Below are 17,939 nucleotides of genomic sequence, written 5' to 3'. Positions count from 1 at the left end.
GTTTTGATGTGAAGAAAACCAATGAACATAATTGACTCTATCAATAATAAAAGTTTTAAAAATCATATGATGTCAATAGATGCAGAAAAAACTTTTTATAAAGTACAACACTCATTTCTATTAAAAAACATTGAAAATAAAGGTATAAATGGATTTTTCCTTAATTTGATAAAAAGCATTTACCTAAAACCATCAGCAAGCATTATCTGTAATAGGGATAAAGCATTCCCAATAAGATTAGGTGTAAAACAAGGATGTCGACTATCACTATTATTATTCAGTATTGTAGTGGAAATCCTAACAATAGCTATAAGAGAAGAAAAAGAAATAAAAGGAATCAGAATAAGGAATGAGATAATAAAACTATCTCTTTTTGCAGATGATATACTTGAAAATCCCAAAGACTCAATTCTAAAATTAGCTGAAACAATTAATAATTTTATCAAAGTAGAATGAAATAAAGTAAATCCACATCCATCATCAAGACTTAGCTTCATGGGAATATCTCAGGTGTTTCCTCCCTGGAAGCTAGGGAAGAGGTAACTGACCAAAAGAGTTTGGCTTCTTTTGATTTGATTCTGTGACATCAAAATTTTGCAAAGATGATTATAAATACATATTTGGTGCTTTAGCAATTATAATTTTGCCTTAAGCTTAGATTCTCCTGCTAAAAATATAAAAAAATAAGTATTTGAAGAGTAAGTTATTAAAATACATTTTTTTGCTTTATTTAATACATGAAACTTAAATACTCTGAAGAATCAAACTATAAATTACTTCACTTTTTAAAAAAGCTTTTTTAGTATCATCTAGAGACATGATTTAATTCATACTTATTCAGTGGCCAATGAATAAATTCCTGGGCTCAAATACCAATCAAGCAGCCTATGAATTTTGGGGAATGCTTCCTTCTCCTCTCTACCTTTTTTGCTTCTCTACTCTCCCCATACTAAAAAAAAGGAGAAAAATCCCTTTCTCTTAGGTACTGTTGTTTGTTTTTGTACGTATGAAAATGAAAGAGGGCACTTTTTAAGATTTGGCACCCCAGAAACTTAGAATGCAATGCTAAAAGAATATGATGATTGTATTCTAGGAAATTAGCATATAAACAAATGATAGATATACACTAAAACTTTCTTAAAATACTATTCATTAAGAATAGGAGACTGTACCTGTTATTGTACCAAAACAGGGAACTCACTCTACCAATAATGGCTGGTACCTTTCCTATAATTTATGTTGCTAAACAGTTGCCTAGAGAATTGAGAAATTGTGATTTGCCCAGGGTTACATAGCCAGTATGTGTCTGTGGCAGAACTTGAACCCAGATTCTCCTGGTTCTGAGACCAGCTCTCTATTCACAATATACACACTCTTTCAATAGTATTCAGAACAGGGCAGAATTCTGTATAATGTCATTTCTTGGACTCCACCAAAATAAATGTAGCTATTAGAGTAGCAAAAGCACCATCTGGGAGGTATATTTCTTCCTAATTGGTTTCCTTGCTTCCAGTCTCTCTCCTCTCCACTTTATCCTCCACTTAGATACCAAAATGATCTCCCTAACCCCACAGTCTGTCCATATGGTAGCAATATGTTTTAGTGGAAAGGTACTGGATTTGGAAATACAGTACTTGTGTTATAATTTTGGCTCTATTACATACTACCTGTGCAACTTTGGTCAATCACTTAACCTTTGTGGGACTAAGTTTCCTCAGCTGTAAAATGAATGGATGAACTCAATGAATCAATCTATTGCTCAAGAATATTCAGTGGCTCCCTATTGCTTCTAGGATTGTATGCGCAACACACACACACACACACACACACACACACTCCTTGCAGCATTGGAAGTTTTCTACAACCTGAATATAGCCTACCTTTTCAGATTTATTTCACATTACTACCCTTCAAGACAAATAGGCCTACCTGCTCTTCCCAGAACTTGGCATTTCACTTCCTGCCACCTTTGCATGAGTTGAACCCAATGCCTAGAATTCCATCCCTTTTCATCTCTACTTCTTCCAAACTTGAGCTTTCTCTATGGTTCAGCTCAGGTGCCACCTCTTACTGGAAGCTTTTGTTGATCTTCCTAGTTGCTAGAGTTTCATTCCTTTCCTCAGTTACAGTGTATTTATATGTATCTTTTTACAAGTTATAGCCCAGTGTGATAAAATGTGAGCTTCTTGTGGGCAGAGACCACTTTCTTTTTCATTATGTACAAAGGTCTTAGCAAAATGCTTTAAAAATAATAGTTTATTAATAAGTGCTTATTAAGTTGAACTGAATCATAGAATTAAGAGATAGAGGAAACCGCTGGGATCATCCAATTGAAGCGCTGAGGAGTTCAACACTCCCTGACTGAAGCCCAAACCTGATTAAAATGCAATGTGGAACTATTTAACAAAGTAAATAAAAATGAACTAGAAAAAATAAAGTCATTGTGTGGTTTTCTAAGTCACTATGTGGACAGGTATCATGTGCATGGTTTCATGACCCCTTGTTTCTATTTGAGTTTGACACCTCTGGTCTAGTCCAAATCCCTCATTAAATAGATAAGGAAACTGAGGTCTAGAAGGGTACAGTGATTTTCCCAAAGTAATTTGTGGTAACAGAGGCAGGATATGGATTCAAGTCCTGATTCTAAATATACCATGCTACATAGAGCAAGCCTCCAATATTTAGAAGAGAAGAAAATTTTAGACCTGGACCCTAAAGGTTATCGTTTCCAAACTCCTAATTTTACAGATGAGGAAACTAGGAGTCCAAAAGCTTGAATGACTGATCCAAAGTCACATAGCTCATTAATGGCAGAATTCCCTGATTCTTGAAAAGACAGTTTTATTTCTACCATCTGTAACAGTAATGGAATTTGAAGATCTTCCCTGCCCCTTGTATTTGCAATCAAACAGGTACTTAGCCCCTTGTTCCAAGTTCATGATTGTGTCAAGTATTAAGACCCAGAACGTGTGAATCCCACAGTGGTATGGACTTGCTGATGTAACAGTAAGTGGCAGAACAGGGAGGAGCTAATGCCACATATAAGGAAAAGCCCAAGCTGAGAGAGGCCAGAACTGCTGGGCTGAAATGAGAATTGAGAAGAAATGAGAAGAGAAATGAGAACTGAGGACTGAATTGAGAGTTGAGAAGTACTGAGAAAGGAGAAGAGAGGAGAACTGAGAGGAGGCATGGCTGTGGTGCTGGTACTTTGTCTGTTTTGATGTTACTTTGTCGGATTCATCTGCCCATAGAGGACGGTGCTGTTGTTACAGAAGACTTGGGATCTTGCTGATGGTTCAGAAGCCCTGAAAGAGGATTTTCTTGTTGTATGTTTACAGAAATCCTGGAGGAGGGTCTTGTTGACATTTTCAGAGGTCCAGGGACTATACTGATGATTTGTGTTGATTCATCAGACCTTGTGGGTTGGGTCTATGTTGATTTCTCAGTGAGAAAGTGAATTGATGAGGATGCTGGCAATGTTTATGAATGTTATTGTGGCTTTCTTAAGCTTTGTCTTCCCAGGAACAGAAACTGTGAAGGACTTGAGGTGGAGCAGACACTGTGAGCTTCAATATGGTACAGGAACTGCACAAGAAACTAGACAAAGAACTGAGAACCTGTCTCAAGTCAAGATGAAAATACCTCTCCTTGGGTATTTAATGCAAACTGAGAAAATAATGACTTACTGTGGCCTGGGGTGGAGAACTCTGGCCTTTATATTTAGATGATTGAGTTAAGAAGAGGACTTTTTGATTGAAGAGATTAACACAATGTGAACTAGGGGTGGAGAACTTTGACCTTTGTAGTTTGTGTCAATTAAGGAGGCTTGTCTTCTTAAGGATGATTGAATTAAGGACTTACTAAATGATTATGTTACTAAATGAATGTTATCTTCTGCTTAAAACTATGTGACCACTTTGGTGAAAACTACGTGGCCATTTTAGTAATAAGTTAAGTTATAACATTGTGAATGCTGTACTTTGATTTTCTTCTAATGTTTTGTTTTAGTTTGTTACTGAATAGAGAGTTCACTATACTGTGTAATCAGAACCCTGAAAGCTGTTCACAGCAGCAGTCCTCTGGAAAGCTGCTCATGCTTGGCTTTACACCATCCCATACATATATGTGTATGAGTATATTTTTACCAGGGTGATATACATTTATTTTAGTACCTAGGCTGAATAGCAGGGGACAGAGGCCCATGATGGAGGAAAAGAAACATCTAAACCTATCAATCTACAGATTACAGAAGAGGGAGGACACATGTTTGGAATCAAGGAAGCAAGAGGAACATATTCTGGGGCAATTTTGGAATGGGGTATGCTTATAAATGTTTAATAGTTGATTTTTCCATAGTGGGTGACATATCTAGGATATACTTTTAAGTTTAATCTTCATTATTAACACCTTCTTAAGTCTAAACAATCAAGAAATAATAAATCAAGCCCTGATTTGTAGCATTTGCCAATATCCAAGGGAGTAAATGCCCACACTGGAAATTTAAAAATCAGCTGATTTGAGCCAGCTGTAGCATACCAGAACTAAAACCTTCTAAATTTTCTGCCAAGGGTAAAAGTCCTGATGTTCCAATCCCAGTTATGAGCTCTGGTGCTTACTTATAGCAATCAAGGTCCTACAATTTACTGGAGGCTGGTCTAGATGTTTTATACAGGGTGTTCCCAACAGTCTTAGTGAAGTTTTAAGCAATAAAGTTTAGAAATAGCTTATAATAATATCTTGAATTTATGCAGTGCTTTTAGTTTGAGTTTTTTCACATCTTTTAACTGATAGTATTCTCATGATAACCCAGTGGTTAAGAGTTTTGATTTTGAAGGGATTCTTTGTGAGTGGAGTTTAACAAAGCTATAATTAAGAAAATCCAGGGTCTTAAAAAATACTCTTGAAAATAGAGCTGTCATGGATAAGTCATAGGTGTGATAATCTATTCAGACATATTTAACTTAGTGGCTGCTTCAAAGTTCCTACAGTCTGGGTTACATCTGGAGTATTTTGTTCAGTTCTGCAGACAGGAAAAAAACACTGAAAAGTCCTGGGTATCCAGAGAAAGGCGTCCAGGATGTTTAAAAGGCAGGAGAGACCCCATGAAGAGAGCTAAAGGAACTGGGGACATTATGGCCTAGAGAACTGTTGTCTTAGGGCTGAAGAGACATAGCTCCCTTGGAGTCTCTGAAGGGCCACCACAGTGGAAAGGGATTAAACTTGTCCTGCCTAGACCTAAAGGGGAAAATCTGCAAAAGTGGATTTAGCCTTAATGTTAGGAAAAACTTCCCATCAGAGCTTTCCAAATGTAGAACAGGAAGTTTCAGGAGGTAGTGTGTTTCCTTTCACTAGAGGTTTTCAAGTAGAAATCAAATGAAAACTTAGCAATGATGCACAGAAAGGATTCTTAGACTGGTATAGTTTGAACTAGATGGCCTTTGAGGTTCTTTGTAGCTTGGAGATTCTGTGATTCAGTAATAAGGTCCTATGTATGTATCTGTAAAATCTCTGTCTCTGTCATATTTTGAAATAATCTATCAATTAGAGATCACACACATTCATATATGTGTGTGTATACACATATATGTATGTATATACAGAGAGAGAGAAAGAGAGAGAATTGATATCTCTATATATAATTAGTAAGTACTATAGTCAGTCCTCAACTTTCATGGAGGTAATGTTCCAAGAAAATGGTATTAAGTCAAAAATACAAATGTTGATGTATTGAACTTAGGGGAAATAAGAGATTAGGTTCCAACAACCACCAAAAATGTTATATTTCACCAAAGACTGCTGAAAATACACTTTTCTGCATAAAATTCTTTATGACAAAATATTTAATTCTGTTAATATGCACAGTCATCATGAAATAGCTCATAAAATACAGTACAAAAAATAAAATTTGTAACATACAAAACATTTTTTCTCTCTCTAGTATCCCTAGAATTCTGTGACCTTTAAAATGCTAACAACTCAATAAAACACACACACACTGATTTCAGACAACACTTACTTTTCATAAATTAAATTTATAACACCATAAATACTGTACAGCATTAACTTGAATCTTACTTTCCACTGTATCAGATGGTGGTGTGAGGATGTTACATTGTATACTATACTGCTATAAACCTCTCTACCTTGATTGTCCTCTGAAAACCAAGAAGATTGCTGGATTTTAGTAGCTGCTGGCATGAAATGCCAAGACTGGAAATGTGTCAACCTCACCTCTGACATTCTGTTTCTCACGGCTGATGGATGGTATTAGAGATCATGAAGGACGTACTAGCTTGAAATAATCTGTCAGTGACATCTACTTCCTTCCATTTGAGATCCTTACATATCTCCAGGCCAGCAGAGGCTGCAGACATTCTGGTAAAAAGTTCATCTCACACCTTTATTTTCTCACTAAGCCACATCACTGACTGTGTGCCCTTGGGCTAAGGGCCCAAAGGACTTGCACTACACACACCCTGGGGATATAATTACAACACAAAACCAGAGTTTTAAAGGCAAACAATGAAAATACAAAACAAACGTATGGGGAGCTCTGTACAATGGTGGGGTGAACAAGACATGTGAAGGGCCTAGGACACCAGTGATTCCACAAACTTGTGTACATTATTTTCTCTACTGTCCATAGCTGCAAATACATGCAGCTACCAACACAAAAATGAAAATGAGGTTACTATTAAAAGCATATGAATCCTTAAAGTCACAAAAGTTAAACATGTGAATGTGGAGAATTGACTGTATATATGTGTGTGTATGTATTCCAGTATATAGTAGTATGTATTGTATATATAGTATATATTATGTGTCATGTATTATATATGATATATATTATTAATATGCATTATTTCTAATATATAGTGTGTAGTATATAATACATATGTGTATTATATTCCAGTATATGTAATATGTTACACATGCATGCCTATATAACAAACACATATATTGTAGGCATGTACCGAGCACATATGTGCATATACACATAGATACACATACCACATATGTATTCATACCAAACATGTGTGTGTATGTGTGTATATGCATCTGTGTATATATTAAACAGAACTGGTCCTTTACCAAATGTTTTTTCCTTGCTTTCTCTGTCTATCCTCCCAAAACCTCCTCAGTCTCTCCTACCCAGTACACTAATATCCCCACTGGTATCCTACTTAGAGAGCTTGTCCAATGATCCAAAAATATTCTCTTGTCTTTTGGGAGCAAAATTTTTTCACTCAAGCATCTCAATTCCAGCTAACTACCATTGCTCCCCTCTGTCTGATAAATTCATTTACACTAAGGTAATTATAACAACTGAATTTGCTATTCCTGCCCCAACCATTAGTATATTTGAATAGGAACTTCAGGAGGCAATGTTTTAGCAGAAAAGAATGAATCTACAAATAGTAGATTTTGCCATGCCATGGCAGGCAGGCAAATCCTGTTTTGAGGCAGGAAGGAGAGGGCATCCTCAAATTTCACCATTGAGGCAACAATCAAGTCAAGAACACAGGAAACACCCTCCCCACCCCTTCAATAAATAACCATTCAATAACCCAACATGTTTCCTGTAGAAGTACTTACAGGTCACCGTGGACGAGGCCGTAGATCTGGGATATGCTCTGGTGATAAATTCCTCGCAGGACAATTAAAAGTAAAATCACCACAAAAGCTGGGAGGCCCCAACTCAGAATGAAAAACAGGAGATAGCGTCGCTCTGTGTGCTCATCATTCATGACAAGGACATACCAGAAGTTCACAGACTAGAGAGGGAAATAGACAACATATTGGTTTTTGTACTGTCGTGGAACACACCCTTGCCAGGCTTTGCTGCAAATAGCAACCTACCAGAGAAATAGGGGGTAGTGTGTGTACTAAATTCTATTTCAACATGCATTTCATGGTTCTTTGATTAACTGTATTACATTTGGTAAAACTTCATTCATCTACTTTGTATTTTGCTAGGTGGAGTGCTTGAAAGAAAGATATATAAAGATAAGGTCAGAAAAAAGGGGATCAGAAAAGGACAAACAGTGATTTTGTTAGGACTATTTTAGTCATGTCTAATTCTCTTTGTTCTGTCCTTTGAATACTGAAATTTTCACATTTGTTGATTATTTAAGTTCATAATAACAAAGAAAATTTAAATAAAAACAAGACACAGTATCCATCCTTTTTCTAAAAATTCCCTATCTTCCATGGCCTCACTTTTATACCTCTCTAATATTCTAAGGGCTTTAAGGGACTTTCCACTTATGCAGGAAAAGCCTGGGGTCAGATGTATACAGAAGACATCACATAACCCTTCACTCTGTGACTCTCCAATGGACTTATCATGTATTGCTGCATAGTGTACAAAACAGCTAACCCAGTTAGTGTTGTATTACTGTAAGTTCCATGAAATCAGGAGCGTCTGCCTTCCATAACTCTCTGTACACATTAAATACTTAAGAAATACTCTTTATTGTTATTCTAAGGGCTAAATTGTGCAAGAGCAAAGCCAGATGTCAAAAAATATCTTAGGTTTGCTAAACTGTTATGCTTGAACCTGTCTGAAGCACCAGCTGAAGTGAACTAACTTGAGTTGAACTGAATCATGAAAGAGCTCCCTCTCATCCTCATTCCCCAAAGCTTCATATTACTTTTTTTTTCTTTTTGGAGGGGGGAAGGCAGAGAAACTGGGGTAAAGTGAGTTGCCCAAGGTCACACAGCTAGCAAGTGTTAAGTGTCTAAGGCTGCATTTGAACTCAGGTCCTCCTGACTCCAGGGTTGATACTCTATTCACTGCACAAACTAGCTTGCCCCCTCACATTACTTTCTGATTCCTTCTTCCCTTTAAGGTCACCCTTAATGTTCATTTTAACCTGATTTTACCTATATAAAAATGTAAAGTTTTAAAAATTTAATGTAAGTGTTGGGTTTGCCTTTTCAGTATGTAAAGACATATGGTAAAGACAAGGTATGAACAGCTAGAACAGAGCATAAATTTGGGCCATAGGATCAACTTGGTAGAGGACAGGGAATAATCTGCCATAGAGGGCTCAGATAAGTCTTTATTTTCCCACTAATTTTTGGGGAGTGGGGAAGAGAGAAATTAGAGAAAAGATAAATTAGGATTTGCCCTAGGTTCTGCCAGAAGTTGGTAAAGTAACAGCTTGGGCCAAACCCGGCCTGCTGCCTGCTTGTAGTGGTTCTGCTAAGCTTGTTTTTACATTTTAAAATAAAGTTTATTGAATTTAAAAATGCAAAAATCATTCTTAGTTTGAAGGCTGTATAAAAGCAGGCAGCAAGGGTGGCTAGGTGGTACAGTGAATAGAGCACTGGCCCTGGAGTCAGGAGGACCTGAGTTCACATCTGGCCTCAGACACTTAATACACACACACACACACACACACACACACACACACACACCAGCCGTGTGACCTTGGGCAAATCAGTTAAACCCAACTGCCCTACCTTACTCCCTCCAAAAAGCAAAAAAACAAAATGAATTAAGCAGGCTGCAGATCTGGCCCTCAGGACTGCATTTTGCTGGCCCTTGTTCTATACTCTCTTAAGAATAACTCGGGTCTTCTCAGTTAAGAACGCCCCAAACTGATATAACACCACATTTTACAAAGTACTTTTTTCATAGCCTCTTCATAAAGTAAACAGTGCCAGTATTATCCCCACTTAGAGACAAAACTGAAGTTTATGTTGCTCTCCACTTAGCCAATAAGCGTCTGTATCAGGATTTCTGCTAGGTATGGAAAAAAAAAAAAGAATCTGATTAATCTAATCCATGCTAACATGGGAATGACTGTTTCTTCCTATCTTTCATCCAAATATCCCTTGGGTCTCCTTATTATTCACCTGAAATGATCAGAGAGCAGGAATCTGGAAACCGTGAGGGGTAGCTGGAGTCTTTAAATTCCAACCCTCATCCTCCTGTTGCTACAGGTAATATTGGCAAAGAGAACGGAGACAATAGAGTTAAATCCTCCACAGTGCTTCATGCTGACTAGTTATACCCTGTCCTGAGCCAAACTGATCCTGTGGCCTAAGTTTCTACTCTGCCCTAGCTCTTCACATCTTGTGGAAGACATCTTGAAAAAGTCACAGGTAGTTTACCACCTGTTAAATGAATTAAACTGAATAAACATTTATTATATGTCTACTATATTATGAGCCTTTTGTTAGGTGATGTTGATACAAAAACCAAAATTTAAAAATTTCTTGCCTTCAAGGAGCTCCCCTACAAGGGGAAAACAAATAAGTAAGTACCAAGGTAGAGTGCAATGAGCAATGACTTTGGAGTCAGAGAACCTGGGTTCAAATCCCAACTCAGATGCTTGCTATCCATGTGATCTTGGGTAAGTGGCTTAATCCTGAAAGGATGAGCTTCTCCATTTGCAAAATGAACAGTTTGGACTTAGATGACCTCCGAGGTCTCTCTAGGTCTAGAAGCTATAACCACAGAAGAACCACAAAGTAATTTCAAAAAGGAAGTTAGAATGCTAACAACCAATAACAACAAAAAACTGTGAAGAAAGAGGTACCTCACTAAAAGGAAAGAAAACAAGGGCAAGGCCATGGCTACATGGCAATACTCCTAAGCTCAATTGAGCTGAGCTGAATGATTAAGATCAGTCCCAGTCACAAACACAATTTCCAGCATCAGTCCTCTCTAAACTTGGTGATGTAAAAGTGACATCATTTATAATCAACTATTAAGGTACAGCCTGCAAATAACTGGCATCCAACGCAACCTAAACATTTCTAGAGCCAAAATAAGCATTTGTAACTTCTCAAAAAAAAGTTTGCCCCCCCACAGATGAACAAATATACCAATGTGCTTGAGAGTGAATGTGTGTGTGTGTGTGTGTGTGTGTGTATAAACTAGTGAAAACTGATTTAATATGAAACATGGTTGTGGTGATGTTTATGGACTTTATGGAGCCACTTAAATGAATATATAATGGTAGGGATTTTGCTAATCAAAACAAATGTTACAAAAAGCATGTAGTATCAGCATGCCTTCTGGAGAATAAGTAAATATATTTACATGTATACAGAGTATAATGGTGTACACTTGTCCATACTTGAATTAATTTGTATCTCTTGGGTTTTTCCTGTTAATCAAGTCCTTATATAATTGCATCTATAATTTGCAAGGTGTCTCCCTTTAGTAGGGGGTTTACACACAGGAAATTAAACAAAATTACAAATGTAGAATAAAATCTACATTTTGGAAGAACCTTCAAAAGGAATTTTGCATTTTTTTATATTTATTCTTCAAGTGGAATAGAAGCATCCTATTAATGATCTTGCTTACAGTCACCTATAACTTTAAACAGAATTTCCCTTAAATAACTGCTACTTTGGGGTGAACATTTCTCCATAGAACAAATAACATACCCATGCTCATCTTACCAATCCACTTCTCTGTTGTTTACTGACTCCCTCATTACAGTTCTTATGCTCAGCTGGAGGGGACAGGGGGACATTCACATGGAAATCCAAACACTTGCTGAGTCTAGTTTATTCTATCTCCACAATATCTCTTGTGGTCATCCCTTTCTATCCAATCCTGCAGCCACCATCCTAGTTCTGGCTCTTATCACCCAGCCTAGACTCTGTAAGAGCCTATAATTGGTATCCCTTCCTGGTTTTTCCCTTCTCCAACACATTTTGCTCACAAGTGCCAAAATGAGATTCCTAAAGTCCACCCGACCAGGTCACTGCCTAGCTTAAGAAATTCCAGTGGCTCCTCATCTCACCTAGGATAAAATATGAACGTCTTATCTCCACATGTAAAGACCTTCATTACCTCTCCAATTAAAAGTTCCATTCTGCATTTTCAAACTTATTACAAATTACTCCCTCTGATGTACTTTATGTTCAAAGCAAATTGGCCTGCTTGCCATTCCTGGTTCACAACTTTCCATCTCCTTTCTCTATCTCTTTTCCCAAACTGGGCACCAGGCAGAAGCATGCTGGAGCCAGCTTGTACAGAGATTGTTAAATTTTCAGCGTGAAGATTTATACCTCTGAAATTAGCAAATTTCTCAAATCAAGATTTTATTTTTATTGTCAACTCAAGAAAGTAATGGAGGAAATGCCAATAATGCAAGTTAAGCTTAAAAGTTTGCTTTGATTACCTTTTTTATTTTTCTGGAGCGCCAGCTGTTAAAACAAAACAAAACAACCATTTACCAGCATAGATCTGCCCCTTAGCCTGGGTTGTATCCCTTCTCAATTCTGCTTCTTAGAATTCTTCCTTTAAGGTTAACTTCAAGTTTCTGCACTACCAATGAAACCTATCATGATCTTCCAGTTGCTTGAGCCTTCTCCTCACTCCTACCATAAATTATTTTGTATTTACTATGTAGGGGTAGCAAAGTTCCCCACCACTACCCTCCACCCTATCCTCAAACCCACTCCACAGATTCCAGTTTGAGAAGGTACAATGGAATTTGGGAGGCAGGACCAGATTTTACTCACTGTGAAAACTCTCAGCTTAATTAGCATCTCTACACAGATGACTCAAAGACCTTTACATCCAAACCCACTTTCCCCTGAGCTTCCATCCAAAATCACCAACAGCTCAGTGGACATTTCAAATTGGATATCCCAAAGATCTTTCAAACTCAACATGTCAAAAAGAGGAATTTTTGTCTTTCCTTCCTTACTCATTCCTCTTCCAAACAGCTCAATGTCCAGTCTCTCAGGTTTGTAACTTAAGTTAAGCTTTGTAGAATGGTCTGAGATCTAGTACTGCTAGGTCACATTATTTCCCATTGTTTTTCCCTTTGATTCCCTTAATATTACAATCTTTTATTCCTCCATATGAATTTTGTTACAATTTTTTGTAGCTCTATAAAGTAATTCTTTTGTAGTGTGATCAAATGACATTGAAAAAATAAATTAATTTAGGTAGTATTATAATTTTTATTACATTGGTTTGACCTGCTTATTAGCAATTAATATTTATTCAATTATTTAGATCTATATTTAAGTAAATATAGTGTGTGAAGTGTTTTGTAATTGTGTTCATATAGTTCTTATGTGTGGCTTAGTATATAGACTCTCAAATATTTTAGAATGTACTTATTTTAAATTAATGCTTTCTTTCTCTTTCTGCTGAATTTTGTTGGTAATATGCAGGAATAGTGATGATTTGTATGTGTTTATTTTACATCCTGCAACTCTGCTAAAGTCATTAATTGTTCTGATTAGTTTTTTAGTTGACTTTCCAGGATTTTCCAAGAAAAAAATCTTGTCATCTGCCAAAAGTGATAGTTTTGCTTCCCAAAGACTAGCTTATTCCTCAAGTTTCTTTTTCTTGCCTTATTGCTGCAGCAAACATTTCTAGTTCAACACTTAATAGTATTGGTTATAATGGGTATCTTTGCTTTGTCCCTGATCTTACTGGAAAAGCATCTAGCTTATGCCCATTATAAACAGTGTTGGCTCTTGGTTTTAGATAGATATTTTTTATCATTTTAAAGAAAAAAAAATATTTATCCCTGGAGTTTCTTGTGTTTTTAATATTAAAGAAAGTTGCATTGAAAGCTTTTTTCTTCATTTATTGTAATAATTGTTTGATTTTTGTTGTTTTGTTATTAATATGGTAAATTATGCTTAGCTTATAGTTTTCCTAATATTGAACCAGCCCTAAATTCATGGTATAAATCTGGCCTGTTCATAGTTAGGGTATGATTTTTATTATATATTACAGCAACCTCCTTGCTAATGTTTTATTTAAAAATTTTTGTACCTATATTCATTAGGAAAAGAAGTCAAGAGTTTTCTTTTTCTGTTTTTCCTCTCCCTGCAGGAGGTATCAATATCAAATTAGTGTTACAAAAGGAATATGGTAGATCTCCTTTACTTACTTTTTCAGTTTCTGTAGTCCTGGAATTGTTAAAATGTTTAGTTGAATTCATTTATAAATCCATCTGGTTCTGGACTTTTTTTTCCCCATGAAGTTCATTTCTTGTTCAAATTCTTTTCCTAGAATAGGATTACTCAAATATTCTATTTCCTGTTCTGTTAATGTGGGTAATTTATACTTTTGTAAACATCTATTCATCTCATTTAGATTATCTTTATGGCATATAGTTGGGAAAAAACAGTTCCTAATAATTGCTTTTTATTTCATCTTTGTTGGTTGAATTCACCTCTTTTTTTTCATTTTTGATACTGGAAATTTTTCTTTTTTTTAAATAAACTGCTAATAGTTTGTCTATTTTATTGCTTTTTAATAGCACCTATTTTTATTGACTCAGTGGATTCTTACTTTCAATTTTTCTAATCTTTTTGATTTTCAGTATTTCTATTTTGGTATTTAATTGGGGGCTTTTAATTTGTTAGTTTAAATTTTTTTTAATTGCATGCCAAATTCATTGGTCTGCTATTTTTCTCTTTTATTTACATCAGCATTTAAGATATAAATTTCTTCCTAAGTACTACTTTGGCTGTATCCCACAAATTTCGGTATGTTGTCTCACTGTTGTCGTAGGGATTGTTTTATTTGTTGTCTTTATTCTCAGCACCTAGCACAGTGCCCAGTCACAGTAAATTCTTAGTAAATGTTTGTTAAGTGGCTGATTAATGACCATTAAAGAATAAAATCTGGTGGATGGGCTTTATTCGTTGTGAATGAGAAGGGGAGACTCCAAAAGTATGGATAGAGGCTCATAATAGAAATCCAATATTTTCTTATTTTTGGTGATTTTTGAGTAGGTCCCAAGTTATGCTTCTAGATCTAGATAAAACTGAGAGCTTGTGAGAGTTCTACCTGGTGAGAGGGTGGATAAATGTGTAGTCTGAGTACTTTCTCGTAAGCAGTCAGAGAAAATTGCAGCACACAGGAAAGCCCAAACATGCCAGGTATGTATGCACTGACTACCCCTTGGACACAGCCACTGAGCTAGTGCTCTGATCTAGACAGTGTCATATGGCAGCCAAAATTTATACTATACTCCCAAGATGAATAATTAAGATATTGACAGGTTTCTTTAGGGTATATAGGGTATAGAAAGTAAGAGAATAGCTGTTTTTGTACCATCAAATATTCTCTAACACACATTACCTGTCATCCATTCATCTATTTCTCTCTTTCTCTCTCTCCACATACATTTAATAAATATACGTATGTATATGTGTGTATCACACACACACACACACACACACACACACACACACCCTTATCTAGGTACCTCCTGTTTTCTCCCAAAAGAATGTAAGCTCTTTGAAGTCAGGGACTGTTCCTCTTTTGTTTTTGTATCCCAAACACCTGACTCTGTGACTTTAAATATGTCAAAATCAACTCTATTATCTTAATTTTGCTCATCTATAAAACAAGGATTGGACTTTGATAATTTCTAAGAAGCCTTCCAGTTCTAACATTCTTTGAGTCTACTACATTTCATAGATGGTGAGCAAATATTTCATACCTACAATGTATCTGCCAACATAAAAATGCCAACCTTCTACTACTTATAAATATATTTTTTTACTGTTTTAAAATTATTTTACAAAACAGCAACAATGATTTGGGAAGAGAAGTTGTTCATGGACAAAGAACCTACTCAATACACCTTTTTACTACTAGTGATTTCAAGCTTACCACTTCAATGTAGCCATGTAGTATACTCATAATTACACAAAAAATAGAAATGAGGTAGTAAAATCCAACTTTACTTTTACGAAAATTAAAGGTTACTTAACTATGTAGACTTCATGTTCTATAGCCAAAGGAAACTACGTTAATCTGACAAATTTAGTGTCTCCAGTTAATCAATTACAAAGTATTTATTAAGTGCCTTCTACTGAACATCCTTTCCTGATTGCTCTAAATTCTAGTGCCTTCCCTCTGTCGATTACTTACAAATTTGATTTCAACAGAAGAGACCAAAGAAAAATGGGCTCAAGATAAGTGGGACTTTGAGGGTCCAGAGCTATCAAGATCTCTAAAGGAGAAAAGGTACTCTCAGGTACAATCTGGATCCCAGAAATAAAGGGCTCCAGACTGGAGAAAGGACTAGTAAGAAGGTTCTTGAAAGTCCTAAGAATTCCAGTGAACTTGCACAATGAATTAGGGGATAAGTCTTAGATTTTGATCTTTGTTGTTGTTCAGCTGCTTCAGTTGTCTCTGATTCTTCATACCATTTGGGGTTTTCTTGTCAAAGATACTGGAGGGGTTTACCATTTCCTTCTCCAGCTCATTCTACAGATGAGGAAACATAGATGAAAGGGTTTAAGTGACTTCCTGTAGTGGGAATGGGAATTTGAAGATCTTCCCTGCCCCTTAATAGATCTAGGGGGGGAGTCTGAAGACCTCCCCTGCTTTGAAAGTAAACTCTTCCCCCTAATAGGCTGAATGTAGTCACATGGAGCCTGTGGTGGGAGGAGCTTGCTGAAGGGAAGCAGAGTCCACAGGAAGCTGGTCAGAGATAGCAAGAGATTTGTGAGTAAATATTGATCTTGTATTGGTTTGTGGGAAGGCTGAAGGATGCTGTGGCTCTCAATGTGGTTATGGCTTCTGAATATCTTTGGTATTATGATGGAATCAGCTTACTGGTTTTGGGATTGGGTTTTCTGGTGTCTAAATAAATGCTTCAGTTCTATCCTGTGTTGGGAGAATCTGGTATATTTTGTGATTAAACATCATGTGATACTTATAGTCTTTATCATGATCGTAGGTGCTGTAAATATTGCATTGGCACTAGGCCAGATTTGAACCCAGGAAGATGAGTTTTCCTGACTGCTAGGCCTGGCATTCTATCTCCCATACCACCTAGCTGCTCCAGATTTTTATCTAGTCTCTAATCTAGGTTCTAGGTTGAATCTAGAGATGGAATCCTCTCTTGCCTACAATATAGATTAAAAATAAACAAATCTATAAAAAATTTTTTTAAATTTTATACCAGTTACTTTCTAATAACCATTTCTCCTGTGATGGAACTTTCCTTTGCAATAAACAAAAAGTTAAGTAAAACCAACTTACCATGCAGTGAGCAGTGACATTTGAGAGTCTGAATGTGACTCCCCACTTGCTCCTCCACCTCCCCCTTCCCCCCAATGGGGCAGGTGCAGTGACATTTGAGAGTCTGAATGTGACTCTCCCTTGCTCCTCCACTTCCCTCTTCCCCCCAATGAGGCAGGCTCAGCCAGCACCACCCAGGCCTGCACACTAAGGCTGGGGGTGGGCCTGGTCTGTGCTGGGGAGGGCTATTCCTCCCTCTCCCCTACTTAAGAATATGTGTAATGTTCCCTGCCCGATTTCAAGCTGACATGGGGAGGCCTGATGAACATTCTTCCTGCCATGAGTGACTAGGATTGTGGAGTAATAAAGAAGCTCATAGCTTGGGAGTGTATTCAAAAGGTAAATGCAGATATCTCTTGTTCTTTTTCCTGGCTCTAGTTTGTCCTTATTCTGGAAGAGGACCAATGACATCAGGAGGGTGATGTCTTGACTTGCAAGTTAATTGGATTTAAGTGAGGCAAAGCTTTGCAAAAGCACAGGCCTCACTTTCTCCTCCAGAGTCATCTGGGTCCAATGGCAAGACATAAATCAGGTGTCAGTTTGTCTGAGGCAACTCCATTCAGTGATTAAGGCTAGGTAAGGAATAAGGCAAAAAATTGCCTCCTTTACCTACTCAAAAAAAAAAATCCATCTGGAAGAGGAAGACCCTCAAGATTTCTGGTTAGAACAGAAACAATTGTTATTTAAATTCACTCTGGGCCATCAAAACCCAAACAATGATGAAGCAAGGTTTAGGCTGGCACCCATTGTTGTAAAATGTGGTGAAACCAGAGTGAATTGGGTTTAAGGCATGGTCAAATAGCTCCATTTGAATCTCAATGGACTTTATCAAAGCCTGGCTTTCCAGGGCTGTTAAACTATTTCAAGAAATCATAAAGAAGATACTAGTTACTAC

At 36.8% G+C, this 17,939-nt stretch overlaps 1 protein-coding gene across 1 annotated transcript in view; it reads right to left on the bottom strand.

Annotated features, from left to right (window-relative positions):
- The window catches only part of ADGRV1 (adhesion G protein-coupled receptor V1), a 718,949-nt gene that overhangs the window by 276,920 nt on the left and 424,090 nt on the right, over positions 1-17,939 (bottom strand). The window contains exon 84 of the mRNA XM_069085086.1: positions 7,597-7,775. Coding sequence (XP_068941187.1) covers positions 7,597-7,775 — 179 coding nt within the window. The remainder of the gene's footprint in view (positions 1-7,596; positions 7,776-17,939) is intronic.

This window comes from Petaurus breviceps, unplaced genomic scaffold (assembly GCF_028583685.1).
Source record: "Petaurus breviceps papuanus isolate PSGF00001 unplaced genomic scaffold, PetGlider_PUasm1.0 175, whole genome shotgun sequence".
In the NCBI taxonomy this organism is placed as follows: domain Eukaryota; kingdom Metazoa; phylum Chordata; class Mammalia; order Diprotodontia; family Petauridae; genus Petaurus; species Petaurus breviceps.
The sequence above is the reverse complement of the archived record's forward strand: the minus strand, read 5'-3'. Positions and strand labels throughout refer to the sequence as shown.